Here is a 21,593-nt window from a genome sequence, read left to right as displayed (position 1 = left end):
TGACAATTGGCAGAGGTTGATAGCACTAGATAACTGTTAAATTAGAAGATGCAGGCCGGGCGCTGTGGCTCACGCCTGTAATCCTAGCTCTTGGGAGGCCGAGGCAGGCGGATTGCTCAAGGTCAGGAGTTCAAAACCAGCCTGAGCAAGAGCGAGACCCCGTCTCTACTATAAATAGAAAGAAATTAATTGGCCAACTGATATATATATAAAAATTAGCCGGGCATGGTGGCGCATGCCTGTAGTCCCAGCTACTCGGGAGGCTGAGGCAGAAGGATCACTCAAGCCCAGGAGATTGAGGTTGCTGTGAGCTAGGCTGACGCCACGGCACTCACTCTAGCCTGGACAACAAAGTGAGACTCTGTCTCAAAAAAAAAAAAAAAAAAAAAGAAGATGCAGGTGAGTGCTTGGCCCTGATCAGGGCACATATAGGGCTGGCGATTGTCACTGTTTTTCCAGCCTCACAATCTTCCATTCTCTGGCAGGAAGCAGCATTCCACACCTGTGGGGGGCCGGTCAGCTGGCCCAGGCTGGGGCTCCTCCGGAGGGGAAGGGAGGCTCTTTCTTTCTGCACACCTGACATCTAGCAAAAAGGAAAGCTCTTTCCCATGCAAAGAACTCAACAAACCAGTTTTCCAAAATCTCTCTTCCTCTGTGTTTACTTTATCATGTGTTTACTTCTTGGGTGTTGAAATATTTAAGTACCTGGTAGAGAGCAGTTTCATATCGGTTTCCTTTTATCCTTCCTGACTCCACAACAGCAAAAACACCATTTCCATTATTGAACTTATTATGCACCGACTCAGGAGCAGACGTTTTTATAATTACCGAATGTATGCTTTATGGCACCTCCAGGGAAAGAAGCATTATTCCAGTTTTCCAAAAAAGGAAAATGAAGCACAGAGAAGTTAAGGAACTTGCCCAGAACTAGAAATGCCAGGGTTTGAACCCAGGTCACAGAAGCTGGAGCAATTGGAGAAAGTCCACGTCACCCCAAATCAACCAAGTTTAGAGGCAACGTTTGCTTCCCTGATAAACTGTCCCCCTGTGGACGCAGGCCTCCACAGCCCCTGGCTTGAGGTCCCCCCCAACCCCCTCCGCCAGCCCATTGAGCTTGTGGTAGGGGGCACAGGCCAGCAGAGCTGGCAGGGAGTGGGGTGGGGTGACTTTGCTCTCAGTAGCGTGTAAAGGGATTAAAACCTTGGCTTCAGCCTCTGAGATGCTGAGCCGACCTCTGGCCCTCAGACCCATCTGTGCGCTTGGCTCCACCAGTCTCTTACGTTCCGTGTCGGCTCCTTCCCATCCCAGAGGGGCCTGCGCCCCAGGCCCTGAGCCCGCGTCCCAGGACGCCTGTGCCTCTGCTCTTGCCAGCTTGGCGCAGCTGTGGGGGCTTGAAGAAGAGCGCACAAACTGAAACCAAAACAGCCCGACGCCAAGGAGCGCCAGGGCGGGAACGCAGAGCAGCAGAGCGCGTCACGGCCCCGCCAAGGCCCGGGACCCCGCTCTCCCCGCGCCTCCGCTCTCCCCGCGCTCCCTTGCGCCCCTTCCCCAGGAAGTTCCCCTCTTCCTTCGCGGTCCCCTACTCCACGGCGGGAGAAGAAGGGGTGGGGACGGGGCGGGCTCCAGACCGGGAAGGGGCCCCAGGGCAGTGGGTGGTGGCCGGAGGGCGGAGCGGGGGCGGGGCCCGCAGATACTGGAAGGGGCGCCCCCCTCTCGCTGCACAGGTTGGGGACGCACAGACTGCCTTGGGGCGTCGGGCTAGATGGCGGTGCGCAGTCTGGGCCGCGGCGTCGGGCGGCTGCTGGGCAGCCTACGCGGGCGCTCGGGGCAGCCGGTGCGGCTGCTGCGTGGGATGGGCGCGCCTCGCCGGGGGGCCTCGGGGCTCTCGGGCAGCGCCCCCGCCGCGGCCGCCGCGCAGCCCGGCTTGTACCCCGCGCTGAGAGCGCAGGCAGCCCAGGAGCCGGCCGCCTTCTGGGGGCCCCTGGCGCGGGACACACTCGTGTGGGACACCCCCTACCACACCGTCTGGGACTGCGACTTCAGCAATGGCAAGATCGGCTGGTTCCTGGGAGGCCAGTTAAACGTGTCTGGTGAGTGGGCTTCGGGGCATCCAGGACGCCCCCAACTCACGCGTCCTGAGGGGGCTCAAATGAGGGGACTCGAAAGAGTCTCCCGCCGGCGGCAGCAGTCCCGGCCAGGCTGATCACAGCAGCGTCTTGGCAGAGCCCTGTAGGACCCCCTCCTGCAGTATTCTGCACCACCGTCTCTAAACCGAGGCTCCAAGTCACTACCGACACGCACCCACCGGACCCCAGAGGCGCCAGCCCCCGGCCTGCTGCACTCTGGCGCCCCGCGCGCACGTCCCCGGCTCGGGCCGGCGCCTGCAGAGACCCGGCGGCAGTTTGCGATGCCCGGTTGCTGGCCTTGCCTCAACGCCGCCCCTCGGCTTGCTGTCTCCAAAGTTTAATTACGGGGTGCACAGCGCCGCGGGGCGCCAGCCTGCGGGGATTAGCGGGCAACGCCCGAGAGCCCAGGAGTCGGGACTTTCCCATGCGGGTACCGGGGCTGGAGGGGAAAACCGAAAGCGGGTGGCGGTTGTCACTGCCAGCTGCTCTGCCCGGGGATCCGCCTGGGGACAAACCCACGTAAACAAAAGGAGTTGTGGCGGGTGGCTTGGGGAGGAGAAAATCCGGCCCAGCAGCTGGAATCCGTGACCTCCTTGCTGTTGGGGCTTGCGCTCTGGCGCTCGGGAAGGAAGTAACAGCAGGCCTCCTGTTCTCGCAGCCTCAGGGAGCTGCCCCAGGACGCGCGGCCCGCTTTAGGCTGCTGGGGCTGGAGACGCCTGGAAACCTGGCCCGGCAGCAGGCCAACCGTCAGGAATCTGCTGAGCCTGAATGCGCTGCTGTTCAGTTACGATTTGGGGTTGGGGGACTTACCCTGAGCCCTGGCCCCAATCTAAGTAAAGTGCTGACGAGGCGGCAGTGGGGAAGGCCAGGAACTGCAGGCAGCGGCCAAGGTCGGGGTGGGCTCGGGGAGGGGCCTAGCAGCCTGGGCGGATCCGAGGGGCTGTGGTCTGGGAGGTCACAACCGGTTCGGGAGAGTTTGGAGATTGTTTAAGGAAAGGACCTGAAGGGCTTCACTCAGCGTTATGCCCCTTCCCAAGGCCGGAGCTTGGAGGTGGCCTCTCTGTGACACCCTGTCCGTTGTCCTGGGTACTCTCCTCTCTGAGCCTCAGTCTCCTCATTTTTAAACTGGAGCAATTACTCCCGGCAGGCGGCGGAGGACGGTGCTGGGAGGCACGGAGCCGGCTCAGCACTAATTAGTGATCAATAAGCATTAGCAGTTTTAGTTCGTTACCTTCAGAAATGCCATAAAATTATAGGCAGTATCTTGTAGTTGTTTTTCAAACAAAGAAACTTAAAGGAACTTTGGACCAATTTTTTTTTTGTATTGTATATCACTTTGCTGGTTTAATTAAAATGAGTCACTTGCTAGACGTGTTTTCTTTAAAATTGAGTCGGCAGCAAGTGTCCTTGAACTAGTTGGAAAAAAAAACCCACACTCTCCATCTGCAGAGTTGGTGGAATGTGCCCTTGAATGGGACTAGCGCAGCTTGCTAGAGGACAGAGACAGAAAGTGTGCGGCTCCTTTGGGAGGGGCCAAGGCCATAGCTGGCTGGCTGCAGAGTTGCAGCTTCACAGTCAGATAAGATGGTGGGGCGGGCCTCCCGGGGCACACAGCGAGGACCTTGTGGGCCTCACGAGATGAGGGCTGGGGTGTGCTCAGCAAGCAGTTCTTCTGCCTCCTTTCCCTTCACTCATTGCTCCTGAAGATTCGGCCTTATGTCTACCTTAGCCAGAAAATGAGCTTCCGAAAACTGACTTGTAGAAAAGGAGCTTTCAGCAGCTTCCCCAACCTGAGTGTGCATGCCCCCACCCCGTCCCTCAGCACTGTCTCTGCCCTTCGCCGGTGTCTGCAAACCACAGAGGTGACAGTATGAAAAACGGCCAGACCCGGCCACGACTGCCCTGTGAGCCCCGACAAAGTTATGGGATGGATGGGGGGGGTTGGCCCGCTCTGCCTGTCGTGGGGGATAAAGGTAGCACGACGGTGGCTTGTTCCAAAGGAGCATCACTCCTGAAACTCTCATTACCCCTTCAGGAATAGCTGTGCTGTTAGGTCTGGAGCGGAGAGGCAGACACACGAAGCCTCATGTGTAACCAAATGCCGTCTATTTGAGCATCTGGGTGCAGATGGGTGCAGGTCAAAAAAGCATCCACCCTGAGGGAGGGGAAAGCCTTGGGTTTTATTGAGGGTTCCTGTGTGTGTTGGGGGGGTGGTGAGTACCTGGGCCAGAACAGCCGCTCCAATAAAATTTTTAAACAACCAATTTCTGGGACCCCAGCCTCTGTCTCATCCCGCAGAGATAAGGGATGTGGGTAGTTCCATCCTTATCAGAGGGGATAGGAATGCCAGCTTCTGCAGCTGTCTGTTAGATTTTACAACCTCCGGGGACTCTCCAGTGGCTATGGTTTTACAAGTCTACGTTTTGCATTTACCCCATTCTGTCTTGCATTCTGTATAGGAATACATACTTTCTGAGTTCCCACCTGGAAGAAACCTAACATATACCAGCAGCCCTTGTGGTGTAGTCCACATACCAGCATTGTCATCATTGTAAGGTTTTTCGGCGGTGGTGAAAAGAAAAGAGACACAGAAAGAGAAAGAGTAGGGGGGCCAAACCACGTGGCTTTATTATACACTCGTGGACGAGGTTCTGGGGCCCCAAGAGCAGGGGCCCCGGAAGTCGCCGCAGTTTGAAGGGGCTGAGGCCTTTTATACCCTTTGGGCGGGGCTAGTGGCGGGAAGAGCTGGGATTCTCTATTGTGACCTTGGAAGGTCGTGGAGAAATAGGAGGGGCTGGAGGTATTGTGGAATCCAGGAGCGAATCCAGGTGGAGATCTGGGTGTGGTTCCTCTCAGTGGGGCCTGGCAGTTTGTCCTTGGCAGGTCAGGTCACTAAGCGTTTTCTTTTTCCATCTAGGGAGGGGAGGGGGCCCCTGCCACCAGCCTTACAATCATTACCTGGAAACTTTTTAGAAACTAGTTGTGGGGCTCATCCTAGACATCTGTAATCAGAAGCCCTGGGCATGGGGCCCACCTGTGTTCAACAAGCCCTCCAGGTGCATACTCAGGCTTCAGAACCACTGACCTGTGTACCACAAATCAGGGCAGATGGAGGCACTTCAAAAACAGGCAAAATCTGGATTAGTGTGCCGGAGATGGCGCTATTAAACAAACAAACAAACAGCAAACAAACAGTGGTGTGCGGGTGGTGCAATACAGTTTAGTGGTTCCAGGTGTGTCTTTAGAATCACAACTTGGCTTGATGGCTTCCTCATCTGTAAAACAAAGACAGTGTGTAACTAAATGCCCCAAGCTCAGTGGTGCAAGATAGCAGTCATTTTAGCACACTCATGGGCTTTGTGGGTCAGGACTTTGGACAGGGCCTGATGGAGTTGACTCTGGTTTAAAGCTCTTAATTGATGTTATTTGCAATTCTGTAATCTGGCAATACCTCATTCCATAAAACAGGGTGAGTGTTTGATGGGCTGAACAGAGGAGGGTGGTTTTGTAAATGGAAAAGAACTGAAGAAGACAGACACAGATAACAAAAAGCAGATTGGTTGTTTCAAAGTAAAGGTTAAAGCAGAAGGAACTGCCTTAGCACGCCAGCGAAACTGGCATGTTTGAGGGTTTGGCTATGGTCTCACTCTCCTGAGCTCTCGGAAGGTCAGATGCACAACTGAGTTGTGGCTTGGTGGCCTAGGCTTTCAGAGCGTCCTTTGGGTTTGGTCGGGGAGCCTGGGGCAGGAGCTCAGTCCACACCAGTGGCCGCCTGTACATTTTATTTGCCACTTCTGCTCCTGATGTCTGAGCTTGGACTCATCAGTCCGCTTCTCACTCCCAAGGCTGCGGCCTGGGTTGGGACAATTTGCAGGCAGGGCTCAGCTGGAACTGTGGCCCAAAGTCCCTTACAGGGCTTCTCACAGCATGGTGGCTGGGCCCAGGAAATGTCCTGCAACCAGAAGTCCAAGAGACCAACACAGAAACTATTAGGCCTGCTCTGCCCTGGGGAAGGTTACCTGACTGAGCCTGTTTCCTTATCAACGGGAGTTTGTGCACGCCCATCCCACAGCTGGCATTAGAATTAAATGAGAAAACACTTGCAAAGCACTCAGCACTTTCCTTAGCCCATTATAGACTCCCAATCACTGGCCATTTGTTATTTATTAATGAAGCATGTGAGGAGGCTGTGACTTTGAACTTGGCCTTCAGCAGTGCTAAGAGACCTACGCTTCCTCTGACATGGACCACATGGATTTGCATCTGATCAGCCTGGGACCGATGAGGAGCAGGCTTAGGAAGGTGTGCAGGTGGCCCAGAAGGCTCTCCGAGCATCCCAGGATCCTGCCAGTCCCAGAGCTCTGATCGCCAGGTGGGGTTATGGTGTCAGGGGCCCACTGGGCAGGGCAGGTGGAGTCTCCACTCCCTCAGGTGGCTTGCCTCTATTGAGTTTGTGTACAACTGCTTTGCATGAGGTTCTTTGGAAGGCCAAGTTCTGAGAGGGATTCTTGCCCACCTTTGACATTTGGCTCTCTTAGGCGGCCCAACAGATGTTTTTGCCCTGTGGCATAGAAACCCAAGCTGTCAGGAAGTTGCAAATGCAGAACCAGAAGATAATGACACATGTTGCTTTCAAAACGCACAACTAAGCTCTATTTTCTAAACCCCAAATTTTGAGTGTTTTTTTTTAAGTGTGTGTAGTCTTAAGCAAGAGTTAAAAAAAAAAAAAACAACAACTATTTTGAGCCAAGCATTGAGCGCTGAGAAATGTCTTGGATGCTTTCCAGAACATTAATCGCAGGAATAGAAGCCATTTTATTGTCACTCTCTGCTCTCCATGCCATGCCTCCAATAACTCAGACTGCAGGAACCTGCTGTGGCAACTTACTGCATGCCTTCGCTCATTTTTCTCAGCGATTAAAGTAGCTTTTCTACAGTGTTTCAAGGAACTCTAAATGAAGACGTGACCCCCAATCTGGAGAGGAGGGCCCCCCGGAGCAGTGTCTGGCTTCTCCACAGTCGTCAGAGGCATGACTTACTTTAAATAGCAGGTGTTCTGGAAAGTTGGCAAATACAATTTTTGTGACTGATGTAATCTCTTAAAATGCACCAGAGAGGATTACTATTTAAAGAAAACCCTTTGGTGAATATTAACTCCCTAGTTTATTTTGATTAAAATTGGATTTCTGTGTGCTGGATTCACTTAAAGTTGGGGTGTGTGAGGGTGAGGGATGCATTGAAATGGCCAAGAGGAGTTCTTGAAAATTCCTATGTTAGTGTGTGTCATCTTTATAATGGAATTGCAAATGCTCTGGGAGTTCTATTTTTTTTTTTTTTCTTTTTAACAAAACCAAAAACCATGACTCACCCCCAGGCTGCTCCCAACGGCTTATCCAGTGTGGAGGGGCTGGTGGTTCCAATACACAGATGTGGAAATAAAGATTCCAACTCATATACAAGCAATCCAAAAAATGCTTGCATTCTAACGAAGAGATGGACCATAAATCAGCAAAGGAGCAAATCCACACTGGGGTAACTTGCCTAAGGTCTTTGTAGCTGCTGGAGGACAGTATGATAAAGGAATCTCGGGCACATGGTTCCTGCCCTCGGCAACCTTGTGGCCCAGATGGGGGTGTAGTTAGCACTGTGTCCCAGAGTGGGGCCCGGGCAGAATAGGGAAGGGTTAAATGGACTGGGCCATTGAGAGGTGGAATAAGAGGTCATTGGTCATTGTGTGTTGGGAAATTTGGACAAGGCTTAAATAGGAGGCGGGGTTTGAGCTACACCTTATATTGTACTGGGTCTTTGCTCAACTCTTGTTGGAAATGCTTAGAAATGCTTGGAATGGAATTTTCTTGTCCCACTGCCCAGTTGTTTGGACAGAAGTCTTTTTTTTTTTAAATTTCCTTTTCTTCTTCCCTCTCTTCCTCCCTCCCTTTCTTACTTCTCCTCTTACCCTCTCTTCTTTTCTCCCTCCCACTCTTCCTTCTTTTTAAAGTTTTTGCAATTGATGCAGTAGCAGGAACCATAAATATGTGCTAAGAGCCAACACTACCTGGCATTTTGGGGCCACTGTCCCTCCCAGACCCCACACTGTGCTTTTTCCGGGTGCTCTAGCCATCTGAGCATCGACCACGGTGGCAGTGGCTGTGAGCAAAGGCAAAGGGTATTGCATTGCCCCTGGCAACGCAATCTGAACCCACAACAGGAAAGTCGCAAATGACACCTAATTCTTACAGTCACGCCCAGAACCTGGGATCATATACCCACCCATGGATTAGGAAACTGAGATCTGGATTAAATAACACGTGGATTGTCTATGGTTGGTGAGTAGGACAGAGGCCGAACTCTAGACCTTGGGTTTTTAACTGTGACCTCAGGCTGCCAGCCAGTGAGGCTGTGGCCAGATACCCCACAGGGCTGGCAAGCATGTGTAATTACCCAGCCCAAAAGGAAGAAGACGACTCTCTGGGATGTACACAGAAGTAGATGTGTGTGTGGACACATGTGCACACGTCTGTCAGAGTGTGGTCCTGGGACCTTGTTTGAAATGCAAATGCTCAATCAGACGGAGTGGGCGTAGCCCTCTGCTGTTTACAAGCCCTGGGTGGGGGTTCCTGAGGCCACTTAAGATTGAGGAGCTCCACTTTAGGTCAAAAAGAAAAAACATCTACTTGAGGGACAAAGCCACAAAGACAAAAAGAGGTCGGTTTCCTCCCCTGGGCTGGTGCCAGTTAGACCCCAGTGCGCCCCTCCAGCTCAAGGATGTGGCCTCTGTCCATCGTCCAGAGCGTGGCACTTCCTCAGCTCTGCGCTCTGGGTTAGGCTGGCTGTATACAGTGTGAACAGATATTCGGCCCCTGCCCAAAGGAGGGCCGCAAGCACTAAATGTCTCGGGCAGGGTTCGAGGGAGGCTCGGGTTCACAGGAAGGGAGGTGCTCAGTGAGAGAGCAAGAAACGCAGGCTGAGACCGCAGCATGGGTGGGCAGAGGGGACAGCCACCCAGGCAGGTAGAAATCAGTGAAAGGCCCTGGGGCAGAAGGAGCTCGCCAGAGTTGGCACAGCCAGTGGGGAGAGGTAGATTACCAGGGCCTTGGTGGCCACTTTTTGAGCACCTTCTGTGTGTCAGAGACACCTGGAGGACACTGTGCATGGCTCCACGAGGACCCGTCAGCCCAGGAAGGATGCACACATGGCTGACCTCGCCGGCCACCCAGCTGCACCGTGGGTGCCGTCATCCTGTGACAGGGCTCTCCCTCACCTTCCTCAGCTCTGCCTGCATGCGTGCCACAAAACAGGCGCAGGATACCCTGCCGGGCTCTGAGGCTGTGAGGGTCTCGTTGGAAGTTGGGCAGTCGCCCTGGGTGAGAAGGTGGGAAGGTGCCAGGCTGCCGTGGGAGCAGGCCGCGTGATGAGATGAACCCTGGGCGTGGTGTCAAACAGGTCTGAGCCCTGCCGGCTGCCTCCTGCTGGGGCCTTGCGCAGGTCACAGGAGCACTCAGAGGCTGTTCGCGAATTTACACCTGGGCAGGCATCTCTTCAACGTGACTCCAGGTCAAATTCAGAGTGGAGAGAGCGTGTCAGAGCAGAGCTTCCCACGTGCCAGCGTGGGCACACATCCCTGGGGACTTCGTATGAGGCAGGTTGTAACTCAGTAGGTCTGGTTGGGCTAAGGATTTGTACCTGTGACCAGCCCCCAGGTGATGGCTGGAGTGCCCCAGGACTCAAGCAGGCCCCTGTGCACAAGCCGGAGGTGCCCGCCTCCTGCTGGGCCCACTTCTGTCTGTCCCTCCCATGTCTGGTCCTCCACTGAGTCTTTCTGCAGTGTCCATCCTCAGCTGGGCCTTGCCAGGCTTGTCATAACCTACCCAGAGTCACTGGAGGGGACAGGCCAGCAGCTGGGGCACAGGGCCACCATGAGGGGTGGCCTCTGTGCTAATTGTTCAGGAGCCAGAAATCCATGGTTTTAGTGTGAAGACTCTTGATTTTAAAATATTGGACTGGAGTAGCATGCTCACACATACATACACGCACACACGCACACGCCGATCAGACTCTGCACATCCGTAAGCTGAACTCAGCCTGTGGACCGGGCTGCCTAATGTTTGCTACGCCAGCTACTAAGCTTCTTCCTGGCAGCCTTGCTGTTTTTCCATCTCCGTCATAGTTTCCTTGTTCCGCTCACCTACCTGAATTGTCCTTGCCTTGCTGGCAGGGCTCACCCTTCTCTCTCCTGTTCTTAGAGCAGTCTTCACTGCCTGGCTGGACTGTTGCAGGCTGGAGTGGAGGGCAGGGTGTCGGTGTAGACTCTGGAGCTGATCTGCCTGTGTTGAATCCAGCTCTGCCACTGTGTGGCCTTGGGCAGGCTGCTTAACCTCTCTGGGCCTCTGTTTTCCCATCTGTTAAAGGAGATACTGATGGTCCCTCCTTCTGGCCCACAGGGGGCGCTGTCTACATGGAGTCGCTTGTGGTCATTATTGTTTCAGTATCAGGTGGCTCTTCCCTGGGTTTGCCTTGGGGGGGGGGAGATTCAGCTCTGTGCTTCTGTTTGGTCACGATGCTGGCCCAGGCTACCTTGTGCTTTTCTGTTACTTTTGCATGTTTCTTAGTTGCATCTGTCTCCTGCACCTGCGGCAGGGGCTGAGTATCTATCTGTCCCTTTGCACTCCGCAGGGTGCCTGGAGCAGAAGTGGTGGCCAGGAGACTGGCTGAAACCGTTGCAGGGTTTGCCCTCTCCCCTGTGCTCCATGCCCCTGTCACTCAGAAAAACATTTGGGAAAATGGGGAAAGTTTCCAGGAGGTGGGATGGAGATTCTAGTGTTTTAAAGGTAATAAACCCTGTTGTGCTGGAACAGAGAGCAACCGCCCTGCCACCTGCTTGATGGTAGTGAGCCTGGGTCGCAAAGCCTGGGCGCCCGTGGGCTGTGGCTGCAAACCACACTGGAGACCCTGGTGAGGGCTTCATGTGGGGTTTAATGTGTGTGCGTACACATGCCTGTGCACACACACACTCACACTGATGGTGGATTTGTTGTGTAAATCCATGTCAGCCACGAGCCCCTTCTTCTCAGTTTGTCTTCTTCTCTTCTACTTTTTTGGCATCTCTTCTCTTCTGTTTTTCTAGTAGTTCAAAGAACTTTCCTTTGTCAGTTACTAGTATTAGTAATCCCTCCCCCCACCCCCGGCATCTATCTTCACTTATTAAATGTTTGGGGGTATAATTTATATATGAGACACTGGGGTGACCCTGAGAGACCACGTGGGGTGGCTGCTGACCCCAAAGCTATTCACAGGACTCACTCTTTCTCCACACAGCTGGAGCCTGTGAGAAAGCGGGAAAGTGAGTCGTGATCACCTGGCTTTGGGGTGGAGAAGGGCTGGGCATTTGCCAGCACGAGTCAGGCTCACCTTTGAGATCAGTGGATACCGAGCAGGGTGTCAATGCATGTGACCCAATAATCCCCAGGTTTACAGTAAATGGCAGAACTGACCTTCTGTTTCTGCAAGCAGTCATATGATCTGAGCTTGGGCAATGGAGGGCAGGGGAGCAGAAGCTTCTGGTAAACCAGGATGGCATTTCCCTATTGTTGAGTCACATCTTGGAGCAGGGGCTGGTTTCCAGGATGCCGGTCAAACACATGACAGGGCACTTGGCCCCTCATCCCGGCATGCACCTCCACCCTGGGGCAGATCCCCTGGGTACCGGGGAGCAGCCACAGCAGCCGTGCACTGGAGCAGGAGTGTCCTGTTTGCACCGTGCTCTTCCCAGCAGCACGGCCGTGGTGCCTGCCCCTGGCCACACATCAGAATCATCCAGGAGCTTTGAAAGCCCAGGCCCACTGGGGGCTTGGCCAGGGGTGCCAAGGGGAGGCCAATGTGCAGCCAGGGTTGGGACCACTGGCATGAAGTGAGCACTTCAGAGTATTGGTGGGAGATCATCTGGCACCTGTGGGATTGTGCTTGTGTAGTGATCACCTTTGTTTTCACAGCTCTGACAATCACCCTTCTCCTTGCAAAGAGGTAGAAACCTCTCCTCGGATAAGGGCAGAGTCCCTCTCAGCAGGTGCAGAGCAGGGCTCCTCAGCAAACTAGAACCCCCCACCTCCTATCTGGATTCTCGCTCTGAAGGCGCCAATCGTAACATCTGCAAAACCTGTTTTTGTACAGTTAACTGCTTGGATCAGCATGTCCAGAAGTCCCCTGAGAGTGTGGCTTTGATCTGGGAACGAGATGAACCTGGAACCGAAGTGAGGATCACCTACAGGTACGGTGTGTCCCCTGGTGGGGTCTCAGCACCCAGCAGGCAGCCTGGGCCGCCCGTCTGTTTGCTGGGACGACATGCCAAACACCCTCGCTGGGCCAGTTAACAGCACGCAGGATCACCCAGCTTGGGAGGAGGCCAGCCTTCTCGCCCACTTGGCAGCACTTAATGTCTCTCGATTCCCACAGAAGGAACTGGGGCTTTTGAAACAAACATCGTGAACGTCCAAGGTATAGAGGAGGCGTTTGGCCCAGTCTCCCATGCCTGTGTTTGGCTCTGGGGGAGGGATTGTCTGAGTACCAGGGAGCGTGTTTCAGCTTTGGAAATGTTCTTACATCCCAGGAAAAGTAAACACGACACAAGCTGAACAAAATACGTGCTGGAGTAATAAAACCAGCCCAGTCCACTCAGCCTGCCCCTCAGCACCCTTATGAGAGTGGGACAATAAATACGATTGTCTTGGAACAGTTTTTACTAAAAGCTGATGCTTCTGATATTTCTGTTCTTTGGATCCTTAAGCAGATTGCATGTGCCGAGCACCCTTCTGGACACTGTGCGTGCGACGTGGGGCTTAGGCGGCCCTTCCCAGAGCTGCTTGCCGCAGGGGACTGCCTTGCTTAGAGGCTTTGCGGTCGCTCAGTGCAGGATGTCGGCTCTCCATTAAAGCCCTCTTTGCTTAGGGCCCAACTTCCCTTACGTGGATATCTCAGACCCACGATGTCCCCAGCTGTGTGCTTTATTGCCACATCTCTCCGTCTACCCGCAGCACTCAGGTCACCAAGTGGCCGCTCGAGTTCACTAGCAGTTCAGCTGCTTCCCTATCACTGGCACGGAACTGGGGGCTGCTGCCTCGGGAGCGGTTCACCAGTACAGGATGAAAACCCTGAGGAGCTTCCTGGACACCTGGAGGCCCAGCAGTGAGCAGGTCCAGCCGTGGTGCTCCCCAAGGGCTAATTCCCTTCCGTCACTGTCTCAGGTGGGCCTGGACCCTGTGGCGGGCAGACCGTGTGCAGCGGCCCCTGGGCTGGACGCCACCACGCGCACACCGAGTTAGCGTGAAGCGGCCTCAGGCCGTGTGAGCTGGGCACGGGCCAGCCTGCGGAGACCTGCGGTCACATGCAAACCACGTGGGGCTTGCCAGGCCTGCAGCCAGTGCGCCGAAGCAGCCCTGGGCCAGAGACAAATTTGTGAGCACAGCAAAGTATTTATTATTCTCTCTCTCTCTAAAAATAAACAGACACGGTCCAAAACGGTTTTGCAGAACTTAGCCAGGCTTGAGACCAGGTGACTCTTTCTACTTAGTGTTTGAGTGAAAAGTGTACATACAGCCAGTATTTGAGGGACTCAGGTTAATTATTTTCTTGGTCATTTTAGGTTTTGTGGTGGCACCCAGGGTGCCTCGGGACGGTCATAGGCCTTGTCAGCCGGAAGATCAAAGTCCAGACCCATAGTTAAAGAAAACCTATGGACTGACAAAGGTTGGGATGCTGGTGGCAATTGCAGTTTCCTGGGTACCAGGAGGCTTGCAAATGGCCAGGAGTCTGTGTGTCAGCAAGCCCCAGGGGAGTCTCTCGTGACCTGGAGAAAGAAACTCCCAACTTTCGGCCTCACAGGCGGCTGGTCAGCAGGGGCAGCTGCACCCCTGGGAAGGCGCTGGCGGCCTTTGCCCCGTGTGTGGTGGGTTTGCCGCCTGCACCTCCTCAGGTCCTTGTGGCGCTGGGTCAGCAGAAGGCGGCACATTCTGGTTGGGCGCCATCCTCCTGGCTGGTGACCTTGGGAAGTGCACGATCTCCCAGGGCTTGATTTTCCCAGCTGTACAATGGGGGCGGGGCGATTATCATAACTGATCACACAAGGAGAGGAGGGATTGGGATGATTATGCTGTGGCTACTGTTCATTACTTACCATTACTTACCTTCCAGTACTGGGTTAGGCATCTTAACTGGGCGGCGAGGCTGGGCCTTGGCCGGTGCTGGCTGCGGGACTCTGGAAGGAGGAGAACCTCTTCGACTGCGCTTTTGTCCAGCTGCCTGCTTTGTAAATGCAGTGCTCACTCCCCACTGGGAGGTGAAGGGGCAGAAGCCCTTGGCCTTGCAGGGGCTCATCCTGGGATGTCAGTGCCCATCTCCCAGGAAGAGGCAGTCTGACCCGAGGCCAGGGCCCTGGCTCCATTTCCAGCCTTCCTCTGCCCAGAGCCACCCAAGGCAGCTGTTCCCCCTAGTGAACCAGTGGGCCGGCAAGCCCTGGGCAGGGCACAGGCTCTGGGGGGTGAGGGGGGTGAGGGGGGTGCAGACAATCTGGGGCCCCCGAGGCTGTGTGGCCATTCAGCACCCTGGGCAGCAGCTCCCTCTGACTGTCCACATGCGCTTCTCCAGCAGGTGCCAATTTTAGAAGATCGTCTTTCATATCTTAGTTTAAGTGGGCAGATTCTAGAAAGCCTTGGGGGTGGGCACACAGAGGAGCAAATTCCTGTCTTTCAGGACGATGGTGGTGGGCCTTGGCAGATTAATGAGGCTCCAAGACCTCTGCCTGCCCGGATCCTGGGGTGCCTCTCCCTGCCTGGAGTCTGGGAGTCTGGGCCAGGGATTTCCAGGCTGGGGACGGACCCGGGGCATGGGGAGCAGCTGGGGGCCCTGAGCTGGTTCAGATGCTCTCAGTCCATGGGGTGAGCCCCAAACAGAGGAGAGAACAGGCCATGGGTGCCAGGCTGAGGGTGTCTGCCAAGGCTCCAACCAAGCACATCTCTTGCCCAAGGATCTCGGCAGAGGGGTCTGGACTGGAACTGAGCCAAACAGGGGCATCTTAATCAAGCCAGAAGACCAGCTTTTAGCTCTGGCCAGCCCTGTGGCCTCAGCCTCAGGCCTGTCACTCTGGGCCTCAGCGTCCTTGTCTGTAAGAGAGGGGAGAGAGCCTTGCTCCAGCCCGGTGGGCTGCGTGCAGCGCGGTGGCACAGAGCTGGGCCCCCGAGCATGCGGTGAGGAAGCAGCAAGGACAGGCGCCACTCGGCCTCCCCGCGAGCTGAGTGCAGTCCAGCTGTGGAAGCTACTCCTGGAGGGGTGATTCTGAGGCTGTTTAGTCCCAGCCTTCTTACTGGGTGAGGTTGTACACAGGCAGAAACCCCTATCCAGAGGAGCAGAAGGGACGTCAGGCCTCCCTGACCCTGCCTGCCTTAGGGCCCCTTGGTGGGTGCCGGGGATTGGGGGAGAAGGCTTTCTCCCCAGGCAGGCGTGCTGGGCCGGGGACAGGGGAGTCTACACAGCCTGGTGCCTGGTGCCTGGTCTGGAGGCCCTCAGGGAAGTGCAAGATGGGCCTGGCCCTTAATCTGGGAAGAGGAAGCCACCTCCTTGGGAGGCTTGTTTCTGCCCTTGGCCTTGATGTCTTTACTTGGCACTTATGGAGGTCACAGAAGTGGCTGGTCCTGGGGGACAACGGGAAGCGGGAAGTCCCACCATAGACACCTGGTAGGAGAAGGCTTGGGGAGAGTTGAGTTTTGAGAGGCAGAGGAGGGGAAACGTGATGAAGGCAGGAATGGGGACGGGTGAGCTTGTGGCAGCGTCACTGCAGACACGGTGGAGGTGGGCAGCCATGCTCCACGCTGCCCTGTCCCCTGGCTGTGGACCTAGAGGAAGAATTGGCTTAGCTGCAAGTGGAGTCACGCTTCTCCTCCTCTGTGCTGCGGAGTGTCGAGAGGGACACACGGAGCGAAAGCCGGGAGCGGTATCTCGGAGGACGAGGGTCTGTTCCAGCTGCAGGTGAAGCGAGGTCAGCAGGGATTCCAGGCCGAAGAAGAGCAGGGCGCCGGGCGGCCCTGTGGCTGCTGGGGCCAGGAGGGGTGGGGTGGCGTTTTCAGGGGCCATGACACTGAGTAGGATGTCGCCTTGGGGAAACGAGTGTGGCAGCTAAAATGCACCCCTGCCCCAAGTCCTGAGAGCCCGATCCTTGCACCTTGCTCTTCTGCTGCCCCCAGATTAACTCCTTAGTGAGCAAACTCCTCTGTCAAAGGTTTGTCTTTGTGTCCGTAGAGATCTCTTGGATGGGGACTTTTCTGAGCTTTCCCTGGGGCAAAGTGTGGCAGAGGCTTAATCCCTCTTAATCATGCACAAACATGAGCAAACACCTCCCTTGGAGCTGGAGCCTTGCATTTGTGAACCCTCTTCTGCCATAAGAGGGCCGCTGGGGAGCCAGGAGCAGCTGGCTGAGGGGAGGGGGAAGCGTGGGGTGGGGGCGGGGAGGGCTCCCCAGGGGGAAGGACAGGCCTCTGATGCCACCTCTGGTGCTGGCTGCTGCGTGGAGATGACAGGCCTTTGTCAGCAGCAGGTTTAGAGAGACAGCGGCTAAGCCTGACTCGCAGCTTTGCTGTGGACTCGCTGTGGCATCCTCTGGCCTGGCAGTGTCCAGTTCCCATCAGGACAGCCCGGCCAGCACAGAGGCAGGTGGGTGGAAGCTTCTGGCCTGGCTTGTCCCCCACTGGCTCTGCCTTCTCCCCCAGGGGGTTGCCTTTCTGTTCCTCTGTCTTCCGCCTCCACTTCCTCCTGCGTGCTAGGCAGACACAGAGCGGAGGCTAGGCAGACACAGAGTGGAGGCGTCACCATGGGTTAGACTTGGTGTTCAACACATGGAATGAAAACCAAAGCCCAGACAGAAGCGAGTGTGCCCTGTGGCCGGTGCCCAGTGCAGCCCTGGCCGGGGGCTGTGGGGTGAGGGTGGTCACACCTCCTGACTGGGCACCAGAGCTCCTGGTTCCCTGAACCCAGCCTGCTTGCAGGGCTGGACGGGGGTTCCCGTGCCAGCCCCCTGTCCTCCTGAAGCCACGTGGTGTCTCCTCTGTGTCCAGTCTCTGGCCTTGCTGCCCTCACCCCTGTCTCTCTGGGAAGGATCGGACACTGATGATCTCAGTTCATATTCTCGGTCACCCTCGGTTTTAAAGCCCAGGACCCTGATGCCCAAAGACCTTCAGGAACTAGGGAGGTCACACAGCTGGAAAAGCCAGAATTGGCTCAGGGGGTATGGAGGAATCTGATGTCAGGTGCCATCAGAGGGAGGAGGTGCAGGTGTGCAGGGAGCCCGCCGCTCTGCAGCCCAGGCTTGCCGACCTCTACACACCTCTAAGTAAACATGATCCCGGCGGGCGGGGCTGGGCTCTGTCACGTGGGGACCGTATGCGCTGTCACTGACCGTCGCTGGCCAGGGCCCCACAGGACGGGCAGACACTCATTAGGCACTGACGCCAGCTGGGGAGGGGGCTTGTCGGTGCCAGGGGGCTCCAACCCCCTCAGGGAGGGTTGCAGGTTGGCTACAGGAGGTGAGGCCGAAGGCTGTGGAGTCACTGGTGCCAGGGGATGGGGTGACAGTGAGTGCTGGCTGCTCCTCAGAACGGGGGCCTCCCCTTCATTCTTCTCTTGTCCCCCCCCCACCCATGCCTGTCTTGACCTCATCTGAATGCGGTGACAGTAGGGGGTCGGCTGGGTGAGGAGGTTGAGAATTTCCCATCAACGAATCCAGCCAAACTCCTCTGAGAAGCCTGGAGAGAGGTTTCTGGGCCATTGGCAGATACTATGGGTCCCTTTGTCCCCTGTTAGGGTTGACACAGTCCCATTTTCCCTGCCAGTTCTCCGTGGAGGAAGGCTTTGGGAGACAAAAGCCCTGACCAAGGTAATGAGGCAACGTGGACATGGAATTTAGAAGAGGTCACGTAGAATCTTACGAGATGTAAACATGTTCAGGACTTCCTTGTGGTCTCTAGACAGGCCAGAGAAATTGGCCAGGCAGCTTCAGCCATGTGTATGCTGGCTGGACTCTAAAGCAGTGACTTCCAGCCATAGGCCGTGCCTCAGTGTCCCCAGGGCAGGGTTTCTAACAGCTCAGTGCCCAGGCCCTGCTTGGGCCCTGCTGAGTCAGGATCTCCGAGTGGGCCCTGGGAATCTGCATGTGAAATGCATCCTTGGTGACCTGGCCGTGTGCCCCATCGGAAATGTATCTGTCAGGATTCAGTTGCAGAAAAGGGAAGTTACTGCCGCTCTTTTAAGCAGAAAGGGCATTTAGGCAGGGTGCCTACAGCGCTCTGGAAGGCAGGAAGAGCAGCCTCTGGGTGGACGCTCAGCACCCTCCTCAGGCACAATCAGAAGGGACTCGGAGAGCCCATTGCCACTGTTGAGTTTCCAAACACACTGCTGTGGCTTTGGGCCTGGGGTCAGGAAGCCACCGTGTTGCTGGTTTGGCTGCACCCTCACAGCGAGTGGGACTGCTCCAGGAGAACTCAGCGTCTCCCTGCCACACTGAGCAACAGCAAAGCAGCAAAGCAGCCTCTCCTGCGTGCAGCTACGTGCTGCAAGGCAGTGCACGTGCAGAACCCCAGATGCAAGGTGTGTCAAGTGGAGGGTGCACCCTGGGAGGCTGGGACGGATGCCAAGTGAGAAGAGGCCATGGCGACCACAGGCAGGTCCAGTGCAGTCATGGGGGTGGGAGTGTGTTTGCAACCCCACTGGGGTTGACGCCTGGGCAGTTGACTGCTGCAGCATGAGCAGTCACCTGTAGCTTCCCAGATCCCAGGCCACTGGATGCGGCCTGGTGAGCCTTCCTCCTCATCCAGGTGACCGAAGCCTCAGAATCATTCCTGTATGCAAAGGCCTTTGGCCACCATGGCTGTGCAGGGCTATAACTAGTAGGCTCTGATCTTGACCCTGTAACCTAGGATTCCAGCCAGGCTGAGCTCCTCCAGATGTGGATTCATCACAGGCCAGCCATGTTCAAAAAGGACAGTGTTCTCTCTCACATTAGAAACCTATTAGTTTTCTGGACTTTATGACTAAATTGTGGCACAGTTTTCCAGTCTAAGGTTTTGCAAGAGGTATCTAGCATGGTGTTCACTGGTGCAAATGGGGACACTTTTGTGGACTTGCAGAAGGACACCCTGTCCGAATGGGCGCATGGCCTGGCATAGTTGCCAGTGTCCTTGAGCTGGTGCCTTAGGGCTGGCATGAGCTGCAGAGCCACGTGCAGTGGCCCTGAAGACAAGGGCTGCCCAGGGAGAGGATGTGAATGTGCTCTCTGCCCTTCACTCCATGCCCAGGAGTGCAGTGCAGTCTATGGAAGTCCAACCCCTGAGCTTGCAGTGACCCTCAATGTTGTCTTAAAGGCAGGCCCGGAGGTACTGCGGTCCATAAGTGGAAGTAACATGGGGTGGAATGAAAAAGAGGACCAGGATTGCTCCTCCCCTCCTTCCGAATCAGCTATTTAAATTTTTATTATAATTATTATTAAATGGAGTTATTAAAAGGAATGAAATAAATTATCAACAATTATTGTTTTTTATGAAGGGAAAAATCAGCTCAAGTCAACTTTGAGAGCAGCCTCTGTTGGGGTTACAGGCAGTTTTGGGGTGTGGCTGCCAGGAGGGAGGAGCAGGCTGCCCTGGGCGGGCGTGGGCAGTGGTGCTGCAGCCCCCGGGGCTGGGGCCGGTGCCCAGTGGGCTCCTCAGAGCCACTGTGAACTTGTCTTCCCGAAGCCTCGTGCAATGAGTCATACTGGTAGCCTGAAATCAGCCACAGTGGAAATATTTGCACCATGATAACTGGTAAATGCTATAAGTAAGGGCTTTTTTTTCCCTAAGAAAACTGGTTGTTAAACATTTGCCAGCCCAACACTGGGCTGCAGGAGCCTCCTGTTCTTTTTAAGAGTTTTACGCTTCTGCAGGCTGGGGCCTCTGGGTCCCCACCGTGTGACCCTATCTGGAGCAAACCTTCCCTCCAGGGCTTACTCTCCCCCTGGTGTAATTTGGAATGTTCTATGGACTCACAGAAAAGCATGAGAAGTAGGACCCCCAACTTGCATCTAGGGTCTGAAACTTTCTGTGTGAAGTTGGTGGCCCTGCGTTTTGTTGTTTCTGTGTAATCTAGAGAGACTAAATAGATGGCACATGGGATGTGTAGACCTGGAGCACAACCTCAAAAAACATCCTGTGACTTCTTTTTTTTTTAAACCACATCAAAAAGTGAATGCTTTTAGAAGGTTAAAACCCACATCCTTTTCCAAATTCCACCAGGGAAAGGACTCACTTCTGTGGCTTTCCCTGGGAGGTAAACAAGTCTGTCCAGCCAGGGGAGAATGTTCTGCCAGGGCGCCAGCTGTTTCGGGGCTGGCTTCCAGGGCTGGAGCCCTCCAGCGTGCCGTGTCTGGGCTGCCCGCCTGCAGGAGCCTCGGCGGCTCTTCACGCACTGGCACCGCTTCCCTCAGTGCTGGGAGCGGAGCTTTGTGTCTGGAAGGAAAAGAAGTTCCTTTCCGGAGACAAGACTCGGGCCAAGTGCTGAGGTGCAAGGGGAAGCCAGGCATTAATTAGGAACTAGGACAGGGCTTGTCCTGGGTGTGACCTGTTACTAACATTCTTCAAGGGTTTCCTCAGAGGCTGACTGCGTGCCGGGCTCCCATCAGAGGAGAAGAAACCTGGACATTCCTGGGGAGACTGTCCCCTGGTACAGGTACAGGTGGTCCTGACTGCTGTATTACTGAATTATGCAGGAAAGCGCCGTCCCTCACCCACCCTCTGCCCTGTTCTCAGGATCAGCTTAACCCCCGTGGGCGAGCACGCTGTTAGCTCTGGTGTCGCCATCTTCCCTTTTGAACAGAGTCAGCCTCAGGGTCAGAGCCCTTGGTTCATTCTTAAAATAAATTTATATTTAAAAAGTGAACTAACCCAAGAAAATGGTTACATAAATAGTGGTAGTGCTGGCAGATAGCAACAACTATGAAGTTTGAGAGTCCTTACCAATAGAAAAGAGGTTGTAATGACACAGAGAACCTGGGTAAGAGCAAGGCCCTTGGAGCGCAGGCCTGGGTTTGAATCCTACCTTGAACTACAAGGTTGAGAAAGCCTTGAGAAAGTGGCTTAACCTCTCTGTGCCTCGGGTTTCCTCATCTGGAAAATGAACAAGGGAACGACCGCTCAGAGCCCATGGCTGCCACTGCGAGAGCTAAATGGGTTCTTTGTGTGAAGATTTCAGAGCAGTCCTGGGTGCAGGACCTTGCTCAGTAGCTGCTTCTGTTGTCATTCCACGGGAAGGAACTGAGAATGGGCGGTGGAGAAAAGGTAGGCAGGAGGAGGGGCTCAGGGAGGGAACCAGCCCCCGTGATGCTGAGGAGGTAGGAGACTGGGGTGGGGGTGGGGTGGGGTGGGGTGGGGTGGCCATGGCTGGCCTGAGGAGGAGGCTCCC

At 55.2% G+C, this 21,593-nt stretch overlaps 1 protein-coding gene across 1 annotated transcript in view; it reads left to right on the top strand.

Annotated features, from left to right (window-relative positions):
- Positions 1–1,711: 1,711 nt before the first annotated feature.
- ACSS1 (acyl-CoA synthetase short chain family member 1) overlaps positions 1,712–21,593 on the top strand; it is a 49,498-nt gene continuing 29,616 nt past the window's right edge. Inside the window, exons 1-2 of the mRNA XM_012745523.2 lie at positions 1,712–2,090; positions 12,294–12,390. Of these exons, the coding sequence (XP_012600977.1) occupies positions 1,763–2,090; positions 12,294–12,390 (425 nt within the window). The 5' untranslated portion in view covers positions 1,712–1,762. The remainder of the gene's footprint in view (positions 2,091–12,293; positions 12,391–21,593) is intronic.

Source organism: Microcebus murinus, chromosome 16, assembly GCF_040939455.1.
Source record: "Microcebus murinus isolate Inina chromosome 16, M.murinus_Inina_mat1.0, whole genome shotgun sequence".
Taxonomy (NCBI): Eukaryota; Metazoa; Chordata; class Mammalia; order Primates; family Cheirogaleidae; genus Microcebus; species Microcebus murinus.
Note: the sequence above shows the minus strand (reverse complement) of the source record. Positions and strands in the feature narration are given on the sequence as shown.